Source organism: Zerene cesonia, chromosome 10 (genome assembly GCF_012273895.1).
Source record: "Zerene cesonia ecotype Mississippi chromosome 10, Zerene_cesonia_1.1, whole genome shotgun sequence".
NCBI lineage: Eukaryota > Metazoa > Arthropoda > Insecta > Lepidoptera > Pieridae > Zerene > Zerene cesonia.
The window spans coordinates 232,118-256,291 of record NC_052111.1 but is presented as its reverse complement, the minus strand read 5'-3'; the positions used below and the strand labels follow the sequence as shown (position 1 = coordinate 256,291).

At 33.2% G+C, this 24,174-nt stretch overlaps 2 protein-coding genes across 3 annotated transcripts in view; both read left to right on the top strand.

Moving 5' to 3' along the window:
• The window catches only part of LOC119829669, a 35,428-nt gene extending 20,888 nt beyond the window's left edge, over positions 1-14,540 (top strand). For both annotated transcript variants that reach the window (XM_038352288.1, XM_038352287.1), the window contains exons 2-4: positions 12,540-12,748; positions 12,941-13,955; positions 14,032-14,540. In XM_038352288.1, the coding sequence (XP_038208216.1) occupies positions 12,574-12,748; positions 12,941-13,955; positions 14,032-14,206 (1,365 nt within the window). In that variant the 5' untranslated portion in view covers positions 12,540-12,573 and the 3' untranslated portion in view covers positions 14,207-14,540. The remainder of the gene's footprint in view (positions 1-12,539; positions 12,749-12,940; positions 13,956-14,031) is intronic.
• Positions 14,541-15,542: 1,002 nt separating this feature from the next.
• Positions 15,543-15,991, top strand: LOC119829508. The gene has a single exon (XM_038352051.1). It carries the CDS (start codon positions 15,640-15,642, stop codon positions 15,910-15,912), a length of 273 nt encoding a protein of 90 aa, XP_038207979.1. The 5' UTR covers positions 15,543-15,639; the 3' UTR covers positions 15,913-15,991.
• The last annotated feature ends 8,183 nt before the right edge of the window (positions 15,992-24,174 follow it).

Below are 24,174 nucleotides of genomic sequence, written 5' to 3'. Positions count from 1 at the left end.
TCACAGTGTAATCCAAAAATCAAATATCAATGTGAGAACCATATATATAATATAATATATAATTATACTTGTAGCTTAAGGGAAACAATCAATCAATCACAATAACAATAACATATAAATTAAATCCTAGAAAAAATAAAAAAAAGATTGAAAATCTCAAAGCTATTATACCTATATATGCGATTTTTTATGGAATTCTAAAAGACAGATTTATAGTAATAGTCAGCGGAGCAGGATATAATGCGTTTGTATAGTAAAGCCACTCCACAATTTAGGACCTTTATCGCGTCGGCAGAAAATATTCATGTTAGGGAGAAATTTACGTATTTCGTATTTCTTAGAATATATTCGCAAAAGAAGCTGGAATCGAATCTCTTTCTTTAATTAACTTGACGAGGGTGAGTTCCAAATATTGACTTGTGCTACGTATATCACTATAAAAGCTGATTGATTAAAGTGATAAACGACTAGCTATTCGCTCCGGCTTTTACCGTGGTAGGTAGATATAGCCTATGCCACGCAGTGAATCTGCAGCTTTCTAATGGTGGAAGAATCTTTGAAATCGGCCCAGTGGATTTTGCGTTAAAACGATACAAACATGCAAAAATACAAAAGTTTCCTCTTTGTTATATTAGTGTAGATATATTAAGAATTTCACTGTATGTGATTTCTTAAATATTAATCATAATGAATATGCTTTCTATTATGGTTTATCAGAATCAAGATTGAAGCTATAATATTCAGCGCCCCTTTGAAACATACCATTTTGTCCCTACTGCATGTTACCCCTAACACTTATCGATTCAAGCGCATTTACATAAGTCGCCTATAAATAAATAGTGGGCGTGAAATATATGAAAAAGCGTTGCGTTATTGTGGCTGCTTTACGTAAATTGCCTGCAATATGTCTAAAAAGAAAGCCGAATATGAGACTGTAATTTGAATATGGAATGAAGATATATTTACCAAAAGTAAACAACAATATACAAAATGTTTAGTTTTTCAGTTGGGAAATATGCTATTCAAATATTTATCATTAAAATATATATCGATCCTTCATTTGACTTACGATCACATTATTTATTTCTTGCCTTTTCCAATGAATATTATTACTTTACACGTAACTTTGATATAACGGTTATAATTTCAAACAAATTTCACTGCATTAGCTAGCCACAAGATTACTTATCGCGATATTACTTACTTGATATGCTGTTATGAAAACTTTGTATAGCACGCGACAGGAATTGGGTTGGTATAAACTTTTCGGCTTATATGAACGTGGTTTTAATGTGATGTATGACGTTGAGTTACGGTTTCATGAGTAAGCAGTTTTACCCCTGTTTCTGAGCCGTGATGAAAGAAACGTAGGGCTGGATTCAGTTTTGAATATGAAATGAAGAAAGTTTTTGTCACAAATGTGTAAAATCATAAAAAAACAAACAAACAATGAAATGTGAAATAGTATCATGCGATGCTACTGTGTTTCGTACGATGAGCGGGAGGTCTGTATCCTTGGCAAATGTTGATGGGTGGTGGTGATCACTCACCATCAGGGGAAACACCAGCGGTTGATGACTATTCCATAAAAAAATCATATAAACGTTTGCTCTAAAAATTGAATCCATTTAAACAAACGATACTTAATTATGTGTTTTAGAGAGGGGAAACATGCAATTACAATCGAACTCGTGCTGTGTGTTACTTGAGTAGCTGTGCACCCACGTCGTAAATGTGATATTTATTGCCTTCAACAGTAAATGGACCATTCAACAAAAAAAAATTGACATTCAAACTAATAGTTCCTATATTAGCGTGTTCAAACAAAACCTCTTTATTACCATAGATGAAATGCTATTTAAAGTCCGCTACATCCAACTCCCCTACTGGCTTTGGTTTATAATTCATATACGTTTTGTCCCTGCCCTTATTCTGGAATCATATATCGTATAATACGGCATCATTACCCTAATAAATATTGGTGAAAGAACATTGTGAAGAGTCACGGTGCATTAGGGAGTTTTGTGGTTTCAGTTATTACGGTACTCCACTATAAAAAATGGGCGTAAAAGTTTTTACGGAATATTTCGGGCTTCGCCTCTCGCTCGGTGATAAAATTATAATCCTCTAGGCACTCAGATCGACCGAGGGATGTAACTAGGTGTCGTACCTACCTATTTATAACATCAAACCCTTTATAAGCCCTTACCAACGAGCTTTCCCACCTGTTCAAAGGCTGTTTATAAATACATATTGATGTTACTAATTTTGTGTTTAATACAGTAGATATATAATATATATCTTAATTCAATGTATGGACTTGGTGGAGTGTTGTCTATACATGACTCAATGTACTTTTAGTTAAAGGCATCTAATCTAGATTTTTAAGTTGCCTTAGTTTTTGAACTTGAATATTAATTAGATTGCTTTCTTTTTGTAGTAGAAGTTTTAAACTTCCAAATTCACTAAAACAAATGGTGATAATTTTACATAAATGATTTTGCATTAGCATAAAAATGTAAGGATTTTGTATCAAAATATAGAATAATTTAAAACAGCTGTGGGAAAACGGAATACGAAGCCAAATACCATTACATAGATGTGTAGATAAAAACCACCATACCTTCAGGCAGTAACCATTAATCTTTATTGGAATTCCTTTATGGCCAAAAACTCCAATATTAGATTGGCCACTAACTGCTATTGCGAATCCATACAAGGCCCATTTTCCTGTTAACATCGATAAAGAAATAGGTACATTCAAACGGAAAATTCGTACAATTACCCGATTATGTGTCAATGTTTTTCTTAATATTTATTCAATATTCTTTGAACGATTTGAATTCGACCAGAGATTTTAAGGTTTGGGTAGGGTCTAGGAAATATGTTATTAAACTTATTACCTACTCGTAAGGCGTAAATAGGCATATAAGATAATAAGTCTTTTAGCCTATACGCATGCTACAAATAACTCTATTTCCTAAACTTTTGGATAGTCTCCTTAGATTACGGATAGATAGAGATAGTAGAATCAATTTAGTTTTCAAATAATTAAAATGGTTAACAATAGTCTGAAAAGTACTACGGTAATGTAAAAATAATAAATGTAAAACTGTAACAGACTATTGTAGGTAGAAATATTTGTCGGAGTTGTAAATAAAAACAAAATTATTTAGAAATTTATAACTTTTTAATGGATTTTAAACGCGATTTATTCATTATATTATTAAACCGACGTTTCTAACACTTAACAGCTTTAGTTAATAATATAATGAATAAATCGCTTTTAAAATCCGTTAAAAAGTTTCTAAATGTATAATACTCGCGTAAAATCAAACACAAGAAAATACAAAATACAAAAGGATTAATTCATTATGTTTTCAAAATAACATTTATTTCTTTCATTCTTTTAACATTCCCGAATATTTAAATAAGCGCTTTATCGGATTATTTTGATTACAAAATATGGAGCGAAATATTATTTGGCAAATATTAATACGCGAAATAAAATTAAACAAGCCTTTTGCGTTATTTGCATTTAAACAGTCGAATGAAAATTTCGCGAGTATTCATTTGAAAATTAAAGACTTACAATAATGCATGTTCGTGTGGATTACCGACTCGCAAATTGATTTACACATGTCAAGAATCTCTCGAAAATAACGAACGTGGGATGAAAACGTGACTATTCCTCCATAATTCTACCATATTCAATTTACCTGAAATTTTAGGCTCGAGTATGGCAGTAAACGTATACAATATAGATAGGTGGATTCACATCGCGTGTCCTTAATCTTGACGTAAGCCTGAGTGCACATTGAATTATATAATCTGGGGATTATTTTTATGTAGGTGCTCGCCTTTATAGCGTGTTCTGACTTTGATATCTGTGATGGCTGAAATGAAATGTGGTGATTTAAGATGAAGCTGGATTGTGCCGTATAAAGGTGTATTATATTAATTTGAGTGGTTTCTGATATCAATTGTCGTGAAATGTGAGATGAGGGGAAGTAAAAGGGATTTGTTGCAGTAACAATAAGAGATACTTAGGTGGGTAATTTAAGGATAGGTTACTTTTGTATTGGCTTATTCCTTCTGTAAATGTATTATAATAGCTTTCCGCCCGCAGCTTTGTTAGCGTAGTCTGAGGAAAAAAAATAGATAATCCGGGGTTTTCTCCGCATAGTTTCCGTTCGTGGGAATAATTATTCTATATCCAAATTTCATCTAAATCGGTTCATGTAGTTTAGGCGTGAAGAAGGTAGACAGATAGTCATTATCACATTAATAATAGTAGTTGATGTGTTAAGACGATAGATATCCTTTGTACTCGAAAAAAGACAATTTCAAAAATTACACTCGCCGGTATAAGATTGACTCTTATATTGTTCGACCTTCTTTAGCGTTTTCAATTTCGTTTGTTTTGATTCACTTTTCAAACTAATTAGAAGGCTGGAACACAAAACAACGGTTGAATAAATTCGTTTGAAGAACTTTCTAAACGATCTGACTTCCGCAGTTTTCTTGATTGTTGCCGTGTTCAGAATTTATTTTTACCACCGTCAAAACATTTCTGTCAAAACATAGGTAGTCTGTTTTGTATACTTTCAGAATGGCGCTGTTCGTGAGTCCTATTTAATGTTATTCGTTTAAATATCTCACAACAATGCAAAGTTCCTACAAAGAATATATCAGTAAAATGACTGTTTCGTGAACATAGGGGTTCGAGAACAATACAAGGAAATGCCAAACACATTCCCTTGTATACGGAACGATACATATTCATATGTTTCAATTGGTAACGGATGAAAAGTGAACCATTGAAGGGCCACCGAACACCGCAATAAAATCTTCTAGGCCCGAATCTTGATATAACCCTAGGGCAACGAGTTCATAGCAATTATAGACTTTGAACATTCACAAGTTTAAAGTTTGAATATCTTAAAGCTAGTTTATAACAAATGCTTGTTAAGCCTAAAGTGTATAATTTTAGACATTATTTAAACAATAGTAATAAAAATTAGTCTTTAAGTTTTATGATTTCAGAAATTATATTACGAAAGAGTTCTTTTTTAAGATGCACTTTATTTTAAAGTTGTTATTAATGTTACAAACAAAATAACGTAACATATAACATTATTGATCTCTTATATATCACCACATGAAGAGTGTTTAGCAGTCCACATTTCAATAAGCATTGAAATGTTTCATAATTATTATAAAACATTTAAATACACTTCATAAAGCATGTCACTCGATATCATGCACACCAGGCGTGTTTCACTATGTAAAAATAAAATAAATCGCTTTTCAAAACAGTATTTTTACGGAACGTTAAACTGTGTTGGAAACGGTTGATAAGAGCGTTATAAATCTGGGACATTAAACATTCATTTATAAATATTGTCGGAAATTTAAAAAGTAAAAACAGGGAATCACGCTATATAACAATAGGACGATTAGTGGGCATTCGTTCAACCACCATCGTTAAATCTTTGGGGGAAGTAGGTACTTATGACTGGTGTACGCACGCAGAGTACAAAATGTGGATCATTATCGTAGAACGATCCAGGAATATATTCTGTTCGTTTTGCGCGTGTTTATGGTTCGTTATTAATTATCTGCGGTCGGTAGTCCGCGTGCTTTGTCTATTGTCCTGCACCGATCAATACTAGATCTATAGCTTGGATTAACCTGTCAAACGCAAGTGTGCCACACCTGGGAGCTGTTATAAACTTTTATTCAATAATTTTTCGTTTATTATGATGCTATTCTTTTAGAGAACTATTCTTTAACGAGTTTAGTGAACAATTATGCATTTATCATGTAATCTTAATGGTTACAATTTACTTATTCCTGTAGGAATTTATATCTTGGTGAGTACAATATAGATTATCTCATCCTGAAAAATTCGTTTCAAATATTTTCGAGATATCACGGGCAAAAAATGAATTACTATTGATTGGTTATATAGAGTTATGATTGTGAAACAATCCACTGTTGAGTATAACTATTTCAAAAAAATAGATCCATTAAATATGTTGTTATTGTAAATATAGTATGAACACTAAGTACCTCTAATAGATTAGGCGGGCACAGATAATTTCTAGAGGGACATAGATATGGTGTTTGTGAAGTTTAACTGTGTATAAACCAAAGATAATTTTAGAAGCCTTAACAAACTTGCATTTGATATAAAATAAAGAGATTTATTTAAACGATTCACATTAGCATCGCCATTACCAAAATGCTCGTCATTTAAGAGACACGTTCGTCTCGAGAAAAATATTGCGAGTCTCAACTATTTCCTCAATCGCAAATTGTTTGTTTGAGAAAAGCTTTCATACCGTTAAATCAGTTTTCGATTTGAATGGTTCATTACACCACGGGTTCGTAAGAATTTATTTTATCTCAACCTTATTTTTCTAACGGAGATGAAAAATCGTGGGAAAACCGGCCAAAGGGTTTTTGAAGTTTTCTTTGTCTTTACCTTTTTTTCTACTTATTTCTAATATTATCCAATATTACTTTTTGTCTGGCAGTGTCAGTTGACATTTCTCTTCAACGTTTAAATGTGTCTTAGTTATAAGACATTCTTGTTTGGCCATTAATCAAATTTAAATATTATTTAAATACGATGAGAAAACAAAATTATTTTCTCCACATTAAATCTGTTTAAGAAATCCTTGCCGAACTAAATTATTACAATGTATACAGTAAGAACGCTTAATATTTCTTGATGGACGCCTCATAAACAACGTTGTATCATAAATTAATTAATTTTCGTGTTACCCCAATACAAGTCGGTAACATTTTCTTTATCTCTTTTCATAGGATTCGTCTTGAAATTTTCAAATTCACGCAACAAAGCAATTTGAATACCGTAGGAGCTCCCGCTGTAGAGAATAGCAGGAGTTGACAAAATATACATGAAATTTATACAAATTTAGGAAATGGCCGTGGGTATCTCGGTCTGTTGGTTACGGAGGGTGGAGGTGATTTAGACGCTCGTTGTCTCACAAAAAGCTGTGTACATACTTGCCAGTTACTAAATTACAAACCGAATTAACGCTTTTAAGAAGGTCACGTTTTGTTCAAATAGTTCTAAACGCAAGCGATGTTCTTGGTAAATAAATTTCTTGTGCTCGTTTCTGTTTTAACTACCTATATTAAATGTGTAATAAATAAATAACCAATTATTGGTGATCCAATTATGTGCCAAATAAATATTTAAATATAGATTAAAACACTTTCAACTACTTTTTACTTTGAAATATTTGTCTTGTGCTAAGAGGTTAAACAGAAGCCCGATTAGTATGCGTTACAAATTTTCACTCGAAAAACTCCAAGCATTGTTTGTGGTTGCTTATTGCTTCTCCATATTATAGTCTATGCTTTTCCTTTATTATCAATTTGGTTACAAGATATCGCATTTAAGCGATACGATATTTCTATCACTCTGAAATGATTTCTATCGTGTTTGCAATAAAGTGTTTATTATTATTGCCAACTGGTATTCCGCTCGCGACTTCGTTCGCGTAGTCAAAGTAACCTATGTAACTTACTAGCCTCGTAACTACCTCCAAACTCAAAAAAATATGAAAAAATCGCCCCGTTATGACGTAAAAAGTTAAATCTTATATTTATCATATTAGATAGAATAATTAATAGAAATTAAAGACTTTTTAACGTATTTTAAAGGCGATTTATTCAATATATTATTAACCCGACGTTTCGAACACTTTACATGTCACGGGGAGACCACGCTCGCTGTAAATGTAATGAATAAATCGCGTATTATTAATTATGGCAGATTTGTGTAAAATATATTAAGGTTTCCCATTAAATAGCCAACGACCAATTTCTTTGATAAAAAGGGAGTAATGTGCTATAACAATTCTTTATTCTAGACAAACATTGAATTGTTTTTAATCTAAATTCCAGAAATCTTTAGGGAGTTATAAATTAAATTAAACTCCGCAGTGATTTATATTGCTCGCAGCTCGCATATTATTTTTGCGAATCTTGTAATTATCCTAAATGAGTACGCAGTAACACTAGTGTAAATAATTTCGCTAACGATTTCCGCTACCAATTAATTTTAATTAGAATTATTTTTCCAATGAAAATCTTTGTGAGCAAATCGTTCGGATGAAATACTTTAGCGAGTGCTAGCGCGTTTCTTCCACTTCACTTAATATTTTTTATTATGAGCGAGCGGACATTTTAATGCTTCGAATAAATTATCATTTCAATTTATGTTCGTTGAATTTCCACGAAATCTAATTTTGCAAACGTGTAAACGGTTTTATTACTAAGTGATATAAACTAATCACTTGTACATATAAAGCTTTTATTTGTACGACATATTAATGTAGTTTCGTTTCGTTTTATTTTATTGTAAGAGAAAATAAAGGGGCCGTAGTTGGATATTGCATCCGAGTCAAATGAGTTGTACAGGTACAATCGTGTATTATAAATGTTGCAATTTGAAATGTCATCACAGAGCAATTTTCAGCTTCTCGAATCTGTACACTATATATCGCTACATATTAATACGCATAGGGTCGTAGTCTCGTCCATATTTAAGAGAGCTCCCTACAGGTATCTTCATGATACATACGTTGCTCTTATCGTATCTTATTGTAATGCCAATATATCTAACACATGTTACCATAAATTAAGATATAATCTATCGTTAGTTATTAAATATGTTTGTACATATATTGTGATCCAATTTCGTTTATCTACCTCTAACATTACATTTTAAAAATAAAAGCAAAAGTCAATTCTCATATAGTTGGAAAACCGATTGCAGCCCGCAACCAACGCCAAGTTGTAGCGACGCTGTCTAGTTCCATACAACGACTCACAAATCACGATCCGGGCTTACATCTCCAATTTCCACAGTAGACTTCAATTGGTCTAGGCGTTACAGCGTACAACGTCACGGTGAGATTTCGCGATTTGTTCGAATTTAAAATAAAAAAAAACTCCTCAGGACGCAAGAACTAAACGCAATAAAAACATTTCATTTAATTATATTGTTCTAAGGGTGATAAATAAATTTAACAAAGGCCGCGTTCCATCGATACAATATTGTAATCATTGAAATAATGTTTCGTATTGGTTGTGATGGTTCTTAATCATCTCAATAGATGGCGTGGGGTGTCCCTTAGGCACATGAAACCGAAAGAGTAGAAGAAATTCGATTACTGTGGCAGGATCACGGGTGGCCGAGAGGCTAGGCGTTGCTACGGTTAGGCAAGATACGCAGGTTCGTATCCTGCCTCGTGATCAAATTTTTTCTATTCTTTCAAAATTTCTCATTTATAAAGCATTTCAATGCTATAAAACTAAAAATTAAATTTAAGCTTTCAGTTCGTTTAGTCCCCTTAATAAAGTGCTAAATCATAGTACGATATAGACAATATTGAGAATGATATGACACGTTTGATTTTGATTTTTAACACATTTTAAATTTGTAGATAAATGAATAATACACAGAAAAGTTTAATGTGGGTATTGAGCACGCATTGTCACAAATTTAGCCGCACGCACCGGGAAGCTATGAAACCTCCATAGAAGCCCTACTTGAAATAATATCATGAAAATGTTACTACGTTTCCTCCGGCGAGTGGGGGAGCTGGAGGCCCATATATATCCTTTTCCTCACCCTTCACAGGCCATTTGTTTTTGTCATCTGTCCTTTCCTTATCCCATTTTTCTTTAAAATTTTAAAATTTGCAGAGGCCACTGCTAATGTTCATAGGCGGTGGTTTTCACCAGCAGATGGCATAACAAAATGTAATATATTCGATTTGAGATAACAATCTCATTTATCAAACGGTTAATTTAAACTTATCTTTTACGAAACTAAAACTAATAAAGATGAAGATTATTAGTCTTCATTTAGCAATGAACCGACTTAATTGAACACGACAAGGAATGATTTATTCGATCAAATATTAACCAAGAGGTCTAAACGTTGGACTAATTCGGTTGCTACGCGACGGGTATACTTGCATGAGTTTATGTAACAATACTCGAAGTTAAATTATAATGTACACAAACTCGAATATGTTTGTACTGTGTTCGATACTCTGCCATTGTTTATACTTGTACAGTGTCATCAAGATCTTATTAACAAAATTAAATATAGATTATATTCAAATGTACTGAGAGTGTACATATTATTTAATATAAACAAGTTTAAATTTGTATATTGTAACTTGACTTTATTTTATATGTTTAACAGACGAGATCAAATTGCAAATTGTTCTAAAACGTTACATAGTAAAAAAATCAATTTTCTGCCCATAGTCGCGATACAAGCTAACCTGAATTTAGAAAAACTCTGTCTAGTTTTGTGCATAAAGACTTATTTATCGACGCAACATATTTTATTATTAGTAATCTCCTTCAAAATTTCAGGCTATGACCGTACCTTGATACAAAGAAAAATAACAAAAAAAAAGAGGCCTGAATTAGGCCGAGATCAATTACATACACATAGGTAACATACATTGGCGTTGGTATTCGTCTCATATTGCTTCTGTGATACCTAAGCATCTTTAAAAGATATTAAGGCTTTCCTTTATGATCTTGGATAATGTTGCGAAAGCCGTAAATTCAAATGCGGTTTTTATACTCAAAGTTATTGAATTAAGATGTTCGTGTAGATTCCCTTTATTCGGGCGTAAGGGATGCTTATCCAGAGTTACTATCATTTTATGTCACATAAAATCAGGTTCGTTCGTAAAATGCTACCCTCCGTCACTTCGATAATGTTGCCATGTAAAATTAAATGTCAACATATTTGTTACGGGTAATAACTTTATGTATATACAGTAGTGGAATATTTTTCATGGCGCCATAAATGTTCGCAAAGATAATTGCTGCTTCACGTGTTTTTGAATATAAATTTAATACGTTGCGAAATTATGAATCATTTGTGCAGTCTAAAATTAATTACTGAACTAAATGAGGCCTTCATCTTAATTTTAACATAACAATGCTGAAGAGGATCACTATCCCAAATTTAAACGGAACCACACGGAAGACACCAGCTTTCAAAGCAAAGAGAATCATCTCAATCGGTTAATCCAGTGGATAGATCCGAGCTAAGAAACACAAAAACCGAGTTAAAAAAAAGCAGGATCTTTTTTTGAAGTTGGCTGAAAAAGAACACTTAAGTTTTACGTTCAAATTCATACATTTAGTTCATTTAATATAAATAGTTCCTGGAAATCTGGAAATCAATCTACGAATATTGATCTCTATTCAATGCTTTAGCAGTTAGAATGTTTACTAAGTTATGATTCATTGAAGCCGTGAATGTTTGGACTTCAGAATGCATTGCAAATGAACCAACTGGATGATTTCAGTTTAACATTACAGTAAATGCTCAAGAAATAAGTTAATTATTTACTCTTCTATGTTTATTATCGATTTCTTTATGGATATTCTTTGGAAGTGCACTTCACAGCCATATATTATTCATCGTTCTTCTGACAGCCTCAATCGTATGCCGTATTATGTGTAGCAGCACTTGTATTAAAAATTTCATTATGATCGTCCAATAAAAAAATTATCTTACATCCAACAATGGAATAAACTCTATTCATGGTTTTCAAAATGGTTATTCAGCAAAAATGTTCTCATAAAATGTCTCTATGGGGCCTTTCCTGTGGATAATTGATGGTTTCTGAAAAATTTATGTTTTCCGAAAGCCTTTGTGCGAAATAAAAATGCGAAACAGGATGGTATTGAGGAAATTGAGCCATGGTTTTTGTTCCGCAACCGACGGTTATGATATACGTGACGTGTTCAGGGAGGACAAATGGTTTCGAATAAAAATCCTTGTAATATATAGGTATATATGTATATAGTTTGGGGTTGTGGGCAGTTGTAATATATAGGTATATATATGTATATAGTTTGAGTTTTTGATTATGCTGATAGATGTTCTACACTTTTGTCACATATTTTCAACCGACTTCAAATAAAGGAGGACCAATTCGACTTTACTTTTTTTCTCATAATTTTTCATTAGGTGAAACGGGTTTATGATTTTTTTTTATTTGAAAACTGATGCCTGCCATGTGGTCCCATATAAAGTTTAGTTCCGACAATTTCTGTTCTGAAGGCGGTTTAGTGTTCTGACTATTACAATTGGCTCATACAAGTATTATTAAAGAAGTGTTGTCCATGTGTACGTATAAACGTGTAATTACGTTTGATAAACGTTGGTCCTTGAAATTAGCAATATAGTTAATGATATAATGATAAATAATACAATGCGATTGCGATATAGATAACACGTGTGACATTTCTCACGACTACTACAATTGTCCCACAATCTCGTGGTAATAAAGTAATGTACTATTTTTTGAATAAACTGAAAACTTGATATTAGATGGTTTGTAGTATTCGTTCATGGTTATGCACGCCACTCTGGTTCGCAAAATGCATAATACCAATATAACAGAGGAAAATGAAATGATATCTACATATTTCTAATTTCCTTACCCAACCAGACGAAGGCGGGGCGGGCGAGCGGTGCGCGGGCGCATGGCGTTGCTGTACCGCGCGACGCGGCTCAAAGACCGCGCCGATACACACGTGTTCACTTTCGTCGTCACCCGGTCCGCCACGAGGGAGCCCGACCGTGACGTCACGTCGAAGGACTTCAGCTGCGCGCACCAACGATGGGCCGTGGCGTTCAGTCGCACAGACACAGCGCTAGGTATGTTTGCAAGCGCTTACTGTTGAGTGACACTGATGAGTGTCAGTGCCACTGGTAATAGACAGTTGGACCATCTAACCAGACTGTTCAATATAAAGAATATAAAGCAGTAAATTTTAACATGTATGAGCGAAACATTAGTGGAATAAATCATATGTAAGTAAACTCTTTTAAAATATAGTTTATTTACAGGTGTCTATTTGGTATGGCGAGGTGTTTGCGAAGGTATGCGAGTGTACGTCGACTTTACTTTCACTCTACTAAGTCGCGATCACTTCACTGCTAATGAAGGTTTTTCTGGGAAGCAAGTCCGCTTTAACGCAGGATGTGCGGCTCAAGGACGCGGACGATGCGTCTCTCTCGCCGAACTCAACGCAAAGTTTGCAGATGCACGAGGCGAGTTCCAACTCGAGTTGAGTATGTCACGTGTAAGAACTCTATACTCATGTGAACTACGTGCTCCTAGACTCGATACTCCTCCTTTTGCATTCGCCGGTTTCGACTGGTCTGTATCAGCAAGCGGTGGTAGTGGGAAGGAACCATTGACTCTGCGGTTGGTGCGATTATCAGGAGAAGGACAATTATGCAGAGTGCGGTACGCTCTCGCTCTTGGTGAAGGTGATAGACGGATACACTCTGGACCACTTGAATGCTTATGTGATGCAGAAGGCCGTACTCCGCCTTGGATACCTCGTCCACCTTCTCGTCTCCTTCATAAAGGTGTAAGATTGACTGTTGAACTTGTATGGGCAAGAGCGCTGGCTGAGTTAGCCGTTCCAGTAGGTGGCAGGGCGGCGACATGTTACGATCGTGATAAGCAAGCGTGGGCAATGCGCTGTGATACACACTCAGAACTTGTGAGACTTCACATGCTGTATCGGGACGTTCACCATGTGCCCAGAAACCATCTTCGTTATGTGAGCTGGTCCGCGTGGTTAGTGCGTACTGTATCAGCACCAGGCGAGCCAGATGCCTGTGAATTGCCTGGTGCGCCCTTTGAAAACTATTACGCTCAAGAGAATGCCGATGAAGGTCTTATGATGGAGACAGCATTGCGGGTTGAAGAAGTATCTCGCGCTGGATGTCCCTTCTTGCACCCCGGCGGAGAGGTGCGAGTGCGCATCGAATGGGGTGACACTTATTTGCTCTTCCAAGCTACCTATCATGTTTATGATGATCTTTGTCGTTTACATGCTCATCAAATGAGGTAATTAATCATCATCGATAACTGTTTATTTATATTTATACTTTGTTAAATGGTTGAACTGTGAATTTAATTACAGACGAGAAATCGCTGCTCTACAAGCGGAGAATTACTCTTTGGAGCGGCAGCTGTTCAGCTACCAGAAGAGTCTGGCATACGCGCAGGCGCAAGCAGGCGAACCGGCAACGGCGGAAGGCGGTGGTAGACGGTCACCAGCAGAACGGTCGCTGTCTACTGACACTGAGTATGCTTGAGATGGGTCAAATCAGCGTTCATCGTTGATCTTTCTTAATATACCCACGAACTCTTCTCTCTTCTCGACTGATTCTGACATTTTTGAGCGATTTATCTATTTTTCTAAGATTTTATGGCGAGGTGCGCCTCGTCCGCACCGCTTTCCGCCGGCCGCCTGCACTCTCGCCGCTCGGATCTATCGATAGCTGGTAGTTATATTCGACTACTTTTTCTATTTATCTGTACATAAAATATATTTAGATATTATATATTATTATGTATATTTCTTAACTTGAAACTCGAATTCATATACTGCAAACAGTCGATTATGATTAAAATTATTTAAAATGTAAATTATTTTGTTTTATTTCACCCTTTAATTATAGTATAACCTTTAATAATAATTACAAGGATAAAAGTGAATAAATCAATATTAGACGAACACTTATTAGGTAATTTTTAAAGCACAGAAAAATGACGGCTTATTTTATGAAAAAATGAAGAATTGAAAAGTAAGAAAATGTGGTGATATACATTAATATCATACAAGAAAGCACCATTGTCAGAAACAGTGGACATCATTGGACTGTCCCACTCAATAGAATTCCTGGTTTCTAACGCATTTATGTGCAAATAAAAATTTTTCATGGTCTCAACTTTAAACAACTGTTGGTCGCTTATAACATATTAAAAGACTATCTGCACGCCCCGGCTCCGCCCGCGTAGTCTTTTATTTTAATTGGAATAATATAAACTGTCCTATCTTTTATGTTGAATCAAACTGCACATGGTGTGCAAATTTAATTAAAATCGGTTGAATAGTTTAGGAGTCCATCGCGAACAAACAACGTGATACGTAATTTATATATATTGAGATTATTTATGAAATCTTAACCAATTACAATAAGCTACGAGAGCTAATTTGAAATGGGGGTAGGATATGGTAAAAGTATTAGACAACAGGGACCCTTGGGTATTATAGTTGTATGGCTGAGACGTCAGACGTTGAAACTACATCCATCTATATTTAAAATTCATAACATTGATAAAATATTTGTAATTTAAACATATAGAAGTACTATGACTGCATCTAAACTTATACAAAAACGAATAGTAATTATTAATGATTATACAAGTATTTTATCAATAAAACAATGGAAAATCAAAGAATATTTTCACAACCAGTGCCCAAAATAAAATCCATACTAGCATAAAAATAGCAATAATATGACTAATATTAACTCGGCATTAACTCAAACATTTTTGTAATCTGAAGTCATCATAGAAACGTTAACTCTTTCATGATTTAAATATTATGAACGCATCTTACGAGTGTCATATTTGACAATTGACAGCTTTAAATTTTATTGTTTTGACATTTTGCTCACGTTGTGGTATTTGTTTACAAAGGTTATATTTATAACAATTAATAACCGTATATTAAACAATAAAAATGGCTCAAGGTAAAATGAAAGTTAAAAGTAAATTACCAAATGGAGCTAAAGTGAAAAAGGCGAAAGGAAAAGCGGTAACAAAGCGCATCAATGCACCAGTGCGCAGTAAAGTGAAGGCAGTGGAAAAGAACAAAATGAAGGCAAATGTGACTAAGATGGTGAATGCTGCAGCAGAGCAACAGTTGAGGGCTTTGGCGACGGATACTCCACAGCTATCAGCTGCTCAACAGAGAGTGGCTGCCGCTCCAACGGCCCCTGCACCTGCCAAGTAACAAACTTCATGTTACATCTATGTAAATATTATCATGTTCACATAAGTTAATATAAGGAATAAATTAATTATAAAATTCATAGTGTGTTTTTGTTTTATATTTATCTTTTTAGATGTTGTCAGGTGGTTTTTAGTGGTACATTGTCCCAAAAATTGTTTCACTAAGTGAATACTACTATATTCTCGAAAGATTTACTGTGTCATAACATTTATTATTTGAAAGGGAGGAAGGTAGAGCAGTGTGCAGTTGTAATATATAAAAATCTAGTGTTGGATTTGATATGAGTATTATACACGAGTCTCTCTGTGACTACACTCTCTGTAAAGTGTTTGAAACATTAGGTTACATAATATAATGAATAAATTGTCTTTAAAATCTGTTAAAAAATTATTTAATTTCTTAACATATAAAGCTGAAGAATTTGTTTGTTTGTTTGTTCATTGAACGCACTAATCTCAGGAACTATTGGTCAAGTTCAAAAAATTTTTTCAGTTTTAGATAGCCCATTTAGTGAGGAAAGCTGTTTGTACCACGGACAAATAGAGTGCGGACTGCTAATAAAATATAAAAGCCTTCACAATAAAATCTCCAAAACAGCATGCATGATTTTGTATAGTTTTTCTATTACAAGGCCAGTAGACAGACCCTAAGCGTATATACCCAAAAACTATATCTGATTTGTTGTTCATTGTTCAGTTTTAATACACAAATGTTGACCGCCATTCTTTTTAAAGGAAGGTTTTTAAAGAAAAAAAGTGAAAATAATTTTTGGCTCTAAGAAATCTGTTTTAAAATATGACCGCCTCCTTCGTACAGTGGTTAATGCGTGAGCGTAGAACCGAGGAGTCCCGGGTTCAATTCCCGGTGGGGACACACAATAATAAAATAATATATTCTATCGCCAACAAAATATATCTACAAGGCAATATCGGAAATAATACTATAAATAATATATATCTAGACATTTGATCACGGGGCAGGATTTTTTTCCAAATTTTTTCTATTCTTCAAAATTTCTCATTTATAAAGCATTTCAATTCCCTATGTATGCTTTATCTTTAAAACTACCCAATGGATTTTGATGGGGTTTTTAGCAGATAGAGTGTTCTTTTCTTATACTAGCAATATGGTTCGTAAATAAAAAACAGTCGGTATTGGTAGGTTCCATCATTCGTTATATATCCGATCGTTATCCTTGTTATTTAATCAATAAAGCGTTTTACAGACTGGGTAATAGCTGTATAGTTCTTACCAGACTTTCTTAGCCTTTATCGGGAATCGAACCGATTTGATTGGTTTCAAACTTAAATGGGTGCACACGGAAGGCAGCAGTTAAAAAAATCCTCCAAATTGGTTCACAAAATAAAAAATTCTGATTTAGTAAAGCAAAAAAAAATACAGTAGATTTGACAACCTCCTCCTTTGCGTGGAGTCCGTCGATAAAGAAAATATGGGCACTCCCGCCTCGTGATCAATTTTCTTCTATTCTATCAAAATTTATCATTTATAAAAAGCATTTCAATGCTATAAAATTAAAAATTAAATATATATACTGTTGTACCTACCACCGACTTCGAATTAAACAGATTCGTATAGTCCACTTGAAAGGAATTCCTTATTATAAGAATACTCTTCAATTAATTGTAGAATACAATCTTTAGGAAAAACAAAATTAAAATACAGACTGTCATTTCAATATCTATGTATATTTATCTTATTGTTAAGAACAGTTACATAGTTACATGATATTTGCTGTCTGTCTGTCGATGTTTTATATAAAACATTAAAAAAGAATTTGCAACAATTTATAACTATGTAGATATATTTTATTCAAATAAACATGTTAATACTAAATTAATACCACGAAACTAGGTTCTGCGAAACTATAATACCTATAATCTACATCCTGAATCAATGAGGCATTGACCATTTAAAATGTGATTCATTATCAAGACACACAACAATTCCATGTTTTTTAAATAAACGCAGTGTTAAAATATAAAAACCAGTAAAATGCTAAACGAATGTATTTATACAATGATCGAATAATTTGCGAAGCCTTCATTTGAATATCAACCTTAAATTGCACCCGATATCAATTAAAGATAAAATCAACGCCGTCGAAACCTGAAACGAAACTCCATTTTTGATCACAGATTAAAAATACTTTTTATGGCAAGTACAGTGAAATTCGATGAAGTCAGTGCTGGTTTTTATATTGCCTGTCCTGCGTATGTGGGTAACATACTCAAGGTAATGTCGCATGCTGAGTGAACGAGTACGTAGGGCTGTGGTGTTATCGATAAGATTACTTTATCGATAAGATCAAGATTTTTAAAGAGAGAAAGATTTTATCATATTCATGTTTGTATATGAATATATATGCAAACATGAATATGATATATACAAATATGAATAATTATATTTGAGAATATATTTATTATTATAAGACGAGACAGATTGTCAATAAGATTTTCAGCTTATGGTTTGCTTAAGCGGGCGTCAGTCCTATCTGGATTATTTGTCCTGTCTCCTACAACGTCAAGGATAAAAGATTAGTAGAGAACTAGAGTAAATAATATTATACTTTATTCTCTCGCTTGAAATATAAAGTTCCCAGTTTCCAGTATTGTTTATCTAGATTTCTTATATGTTAATACTTAATACATTTAGGACAAGTAACTTATCGAATTTAGAGAAAAAAACTAAAGTTTTATTATTTTATATTATACCAATAAATGCGATGCCTAGTCCAATAATTAAAACCTAATCAAGCAACAGTTTAGACGACAAAAACAGCAAAGATTGTTGACATCCAAAAGATCGATAGCAATCGGTACTCACTAGCGTCCGCGATATCAAGACGAGGCGGGAGGGGTGATGCGCCGATTTCTCCGAATAAGATTAATAAATGCAGGCGGGGCGGAGGACATCGCGCGGCTAATGACACGACGCTGCAGATATTTTTTATCGCGAATTTAAAACACAAACCTGTTGCGTCGCCTCGCCGCCCGCGCCGCGGTGCACTGTGCATAGTTCACCGCTCCTGTTTGAGACAATCAACAAGCACACTTGCGTTGTTCGTGTTCCCCCTTTGCCCTAGAAGGATATGGAAACTGCCAAATTGGTGCTACTTTATATACAGTCTATGCGTAAATAGACTGGTTAAAAAGTTAACGACTTAAATATTGTTTTAATTAACAAATAGCAAAAGCAATCACGCATGTAGTATTAGATAATTTTTTAAATAGTTAATTTTTCTATTATATTAGAGTCAATGGCGGATCCAGGGGGTGGGTAATTGGGATCATGACCTCCCTGCACTGAAATTATTATATTTAGGTCTACATGTCTGTTTCTGTAGCGACAATGGAAAAATCTTTAACTAATCTATTTTGTAATTTAAATGTAGGTAGATGGAAGATGATGTTTAAGTACAGTTTCACTTGTATCTTGTCAAAATTAAATTATATACACAACCCCCTCCCCCCAATTCCTTGAAGCCAAAACAGATTGTAACTTATTATATCTTATTATCGTGCTTAACATAATTTTGATAGGGTTACTATATGAATAATTAGATAGATGTTCAACATCTCTTCAACCATGTGATGTTAGGATAATCTGTCAATCTTGTAATATTTCTATGAAATCTAATTAAAACGAGCAATGATTTGTATATGAAATTAAGTATTCTTATCGTTGGATACAATAAACAAATAGATTCACAAACAGGCTCAAAAATTCGCCGAAGCAAAATTTTGCCTACTTTTGTATTAGACAGTGTTCTAATGAGAGATACAATCGACATTGAACATTACTACCAAGAAATAACTTGTCTATTTCATCGAATGTTTTATGCAACGCCGTTTGGACATTTTTGACTACCCTTTAATAGGCGATAGTAAGCCATGTTCTTTATAATACGTCAATGATCCATACAAATTAATTGCGACAGTGCTATAACTGAAACTTATAAGCAAAAGCTACATATATTTTGTTGCGTTGAATACAATAATATTTACTTTTTATATTTAGAACAACTTCTTTCCACTGTATTGATACATGGAATCTCGTTTGTGAAGATTTGTTTTTTTACACTCTGCTTTCAGGTCTCTTACGGTAGAAAGACTACTTACTACGTAGACTGCCTCTAAAATCGCAAAAGCCGACTATTGCATCGGCTTTGACATAATTATACTTGACACAATGTCGCAACGCTATATAGGACATGGTATTGGACGATTATTGACGTATGAAACGTGTAAATTGTAATGTCTAGTTACTGTTCACGGGTCGCTTATCCCTAATGGTGATTGACGTCTCCTTGTCGCATTACGTTATGTAGCTAGATCAAGCTATACGTCTTAATTGTGACTTTTAATCTTGTTATGGGTGAGACAAATCATTTTTCTCGTGGAAATATTGTAAAAGGTGTGTACTATGCATGATTAGATTGAAATTAGAATTAGAAAAAGCATATTGATGACAAATAATTGTTGTTTTGTATTAAGTGCACTGCACTTACACACACTACATTAATTAGTTTGATTTTGTAAATAATTTACTATGTCATAGTATAAATGAATAAATTTAAAGGCTAATGTCTTATTTTATTAAGCGAACTAAAAACGAGATTCTAATTAAATAGGTAGAAATAAAACATAATGATTTATTATTATTATCATATAAGATGATAATATAAGAAAGGTATATGAACAATGCATATAAGGTGAAGACAATCAATTGAAGAATGAAGATCACGCATTTCATTTGGCAATCACCCTGATATTTTCTAAAAAATAAAAATAATTTTTATTATTTTTAATTCAATAAATATGTTTCATGGTGTTCAGGATCTCGCTGTTCTAACAAAATGAAATAATAAGATGGCGAAATCATGAACGAATTAGTTGAACGCACGATTTAGATGAATTAATTTGACTTAATATTTAACGAGAATATACCCTTGAATTACTAATTTCTATCGATTTGAGATACTAAATAATACATCAGATTTACAGTCGCGCTCGTTTTATTTACAGAAATTTCGTATGTACATAATTTGAGGTTAGGCATTGAACATTGCGTAGCCGGAGGGAATTAAGTGAGATGGATTGTGTTGGAATACATGTAGATATTGTATTGTAGGTAAGCTTCATACATTAAAGCCATTTTGATATTACATTTTCTCAGCTGAATTGGAAGGTTTTTTTCGATGGTAACACCACATTATTAAATAGTTACTACGAAGTAATTAAGGCTGACTCTCTCTTTAGAGAATAATGTATAAATAATTAAATAATTTAATGATTAATAAAATTTTGGTTCACTCCTGTGTTTGTAATGTGGTAAGTAATGTACAACTTGAATATTTCAGGAAACACGTTCTCTTTCACTTGATTGGAAACACAATACAGTCTGAGAACTCGTTACCGACAAATAATCAATTTAACAAATTGACAGAAAAATATGGAACTTTCAACAAGTCGATTCTATTAAATAAGCTTAATTGTTTTATGATTGCTATGGTCGTGACGCTACGTGAAGAATTGTTTTCATGAAAATTTGCACCTTTATAACGTTCCGTCTAAACGTTATAAGAAAAGATAAGCAAAAAAATGAGATAAATGTAAATAATGTATTCAAATATTGCCGACTTATTGAATGTGTTAAATTATCGCAGTTTATTATGAATATCTTATTTTTATTGTCTATTGATTAATCCTTATGAGCCGAAACCTTTGTAACAGTTAAATGTTTATTTCTATTGTTATATGTACTGTACACATAATATTAACGAAGGTTTTTATTTCATATTTCATTATCTTATGTCAGTAACCTCTAACATATAAATACCGTTGTGCTTATGGTACACATTAACAACTTATCATGCAATATAAAGCATAACAAACCTAATTCATATTTGCATAATTTATTTTATAGAAGGATTAGGTACATAGTATTAGATACATAATTTTCGGTTTATAAAACAAAAATCTATAAATCTCAGATATTTATTTTTATTTTTAAGATCCGTGGAATAATACATGGGACAAACATTCACTTTAAATGTAGATTTATAAATACATAAAGCAAGAAAATAAAACGATTAACTTTAATAAAGCGTTTGGTTCGAATATCGTGGATTGATTAGACCGAACATGTAATATAATATGCAAATGAAGTATTTGTGAATTCTAGTTGTCAATTAATTCTCACGAGTCATTATCGGCGAATCTTGATTCAAGATAAATGCAAGTTTAGTCTCTAGTGCAGGTAGTTCTCGTATTACCGTTAAAGGAAGTCGCTAATAAATTGAAATACGGTTCGCGGAGTTTATATTGAAATTAACTGTTTTCACGCGGTATCCTGATAAACTCTGATAAAGTATCGATGTTTCGAATTATTAAGTAGTGGCTTTTAAAAATACCTATAAATATAATAATACATTGTGTATACGTGAGGAGATCATAGCATTATTTTCTTATTTGATTCTTATAACGTTTTTAGTCTACTGATTAAGTTTTGTACTCAGAATCATTGTATTCAGACTCCCATCAATTTATTTCTATAAACTTTTCGAATATGCTTGGTAGGACTTGCCTTATACACTTTCTTGTGAATTATTCTCTTATAAAAAAATAAATAATCAAAAGGTGCAAAAAGGTGTTTCGGGCTTCATTTCTTTTTAAACATCAGCCAACACTAAACCATAAATATTAAAAACAACAAATCAAAGGTAACCACTTAAAACATTTATTACTGAGATATAAAAAGAGGCATGTCTACAATGCTGAAGTTTAAATTTTTCAATTAGAGACACTAAGGATCGGCCATAAGGCATAACTAGGAATGTCATGAGGCGAGTTTGTATCGTAATAATGCTCAGTGTGTTCACTCCTTGCTATCGTTGCGATGTTTTTACAAAAATAGTAGACAATTACAAGAATTGTTCACATGTTTTAATTGTCAACGAATCGATTTTTTGTGATACGTACTAATTATGTTTTTATTAGTTTGATGAGATAATTAAGATGTAGGAAAATATCTCAAAGTTAAAATGGTACGCAATATATCTTGAATTATAAATGGTTTAATATTACGATGGTAAGAGTTTATTTATCAGTTTCGCTTTAAATTACTTTAATTTCATTCATGTGTTGTTTCAGTAGAATTTATAATTTTCACATAATAATTCATTTTATTTTTATTGTGAAAGTGTTTCTTTGATTTTAGTTCACGTCGTAACTAGATATGATTTTTATGTCTGGTTTTAGATAGGAGGCTAGAGAGTGGCATAGACTACTATTTACGTCGGTGACATCTCAATTCCATGGAAATTTCCTTTGATTACTTATTGAAGCTGGAATACTACGATACTATGGAATATTTAAATACTAAAACTATTGAAATAATAAAAATGATGCCTTAAAACTGTGCTAGCAATAATATAATGGTATAGATATAAAAGTTACGTGGCATATTATAAGATGATAAAAGTTTTCTACGTGTGTTGCTTTTTGGAAGACTTTGGATAAGAATCCAAAAGCTTTCGATTCTGTAGGAAAGAATTAAAAAATACCTGTTTTCTGTATTTTATAAAAATCTACCACAATACGTTTTATCGTAATTTTCATCATCATCCAACAAATGAAATTGATTACAATAAGTAAACACGAAAATGATGACTCCATCTTGTAATCGATAACAATAAGAATAAAAATGAATATTATTTATACAAATAATAGAATAAAAATCAACAATAACAAGCCACCCACAGCGTGCGTCACGGTGACGGCGCGCGTTGATGTCTCTTCTAGGCACTTGACGATAATTGCACTCCTGCGCACCTCACCGTACTTCCTTGATACAGGCTGTTTACACTTGTTATTTGTGGATGCTTTGAATGAAGATCGCTTGTTTTGCTTTTAATTTTATATAAGATTTATAATCTACAGAGGACCAATTAGATTCTGATTTATTTATTTGTTTTTTTTAAGGTTCCGTACCTAAACGGCAGAACAGGACCCTATTACTGAGACTTCTCTGTTCGTCTGACTGTCTGTCCGTCGATCTGTAACTAGATAGAGCAAGAGCTATCTCATGAGCTGTGTTAGCTGGTCAGTTCAAATTTTCAGAGATGATGTATTTCTGTTGCCAAATAAAATTAAAATCAAGGTTAAGCCGCAGTTGGCAACGTCTTGAATTGGATGAATGAGCTTTTTTTTCTGTTACTCTTAGCTTATTTATATGTACGGA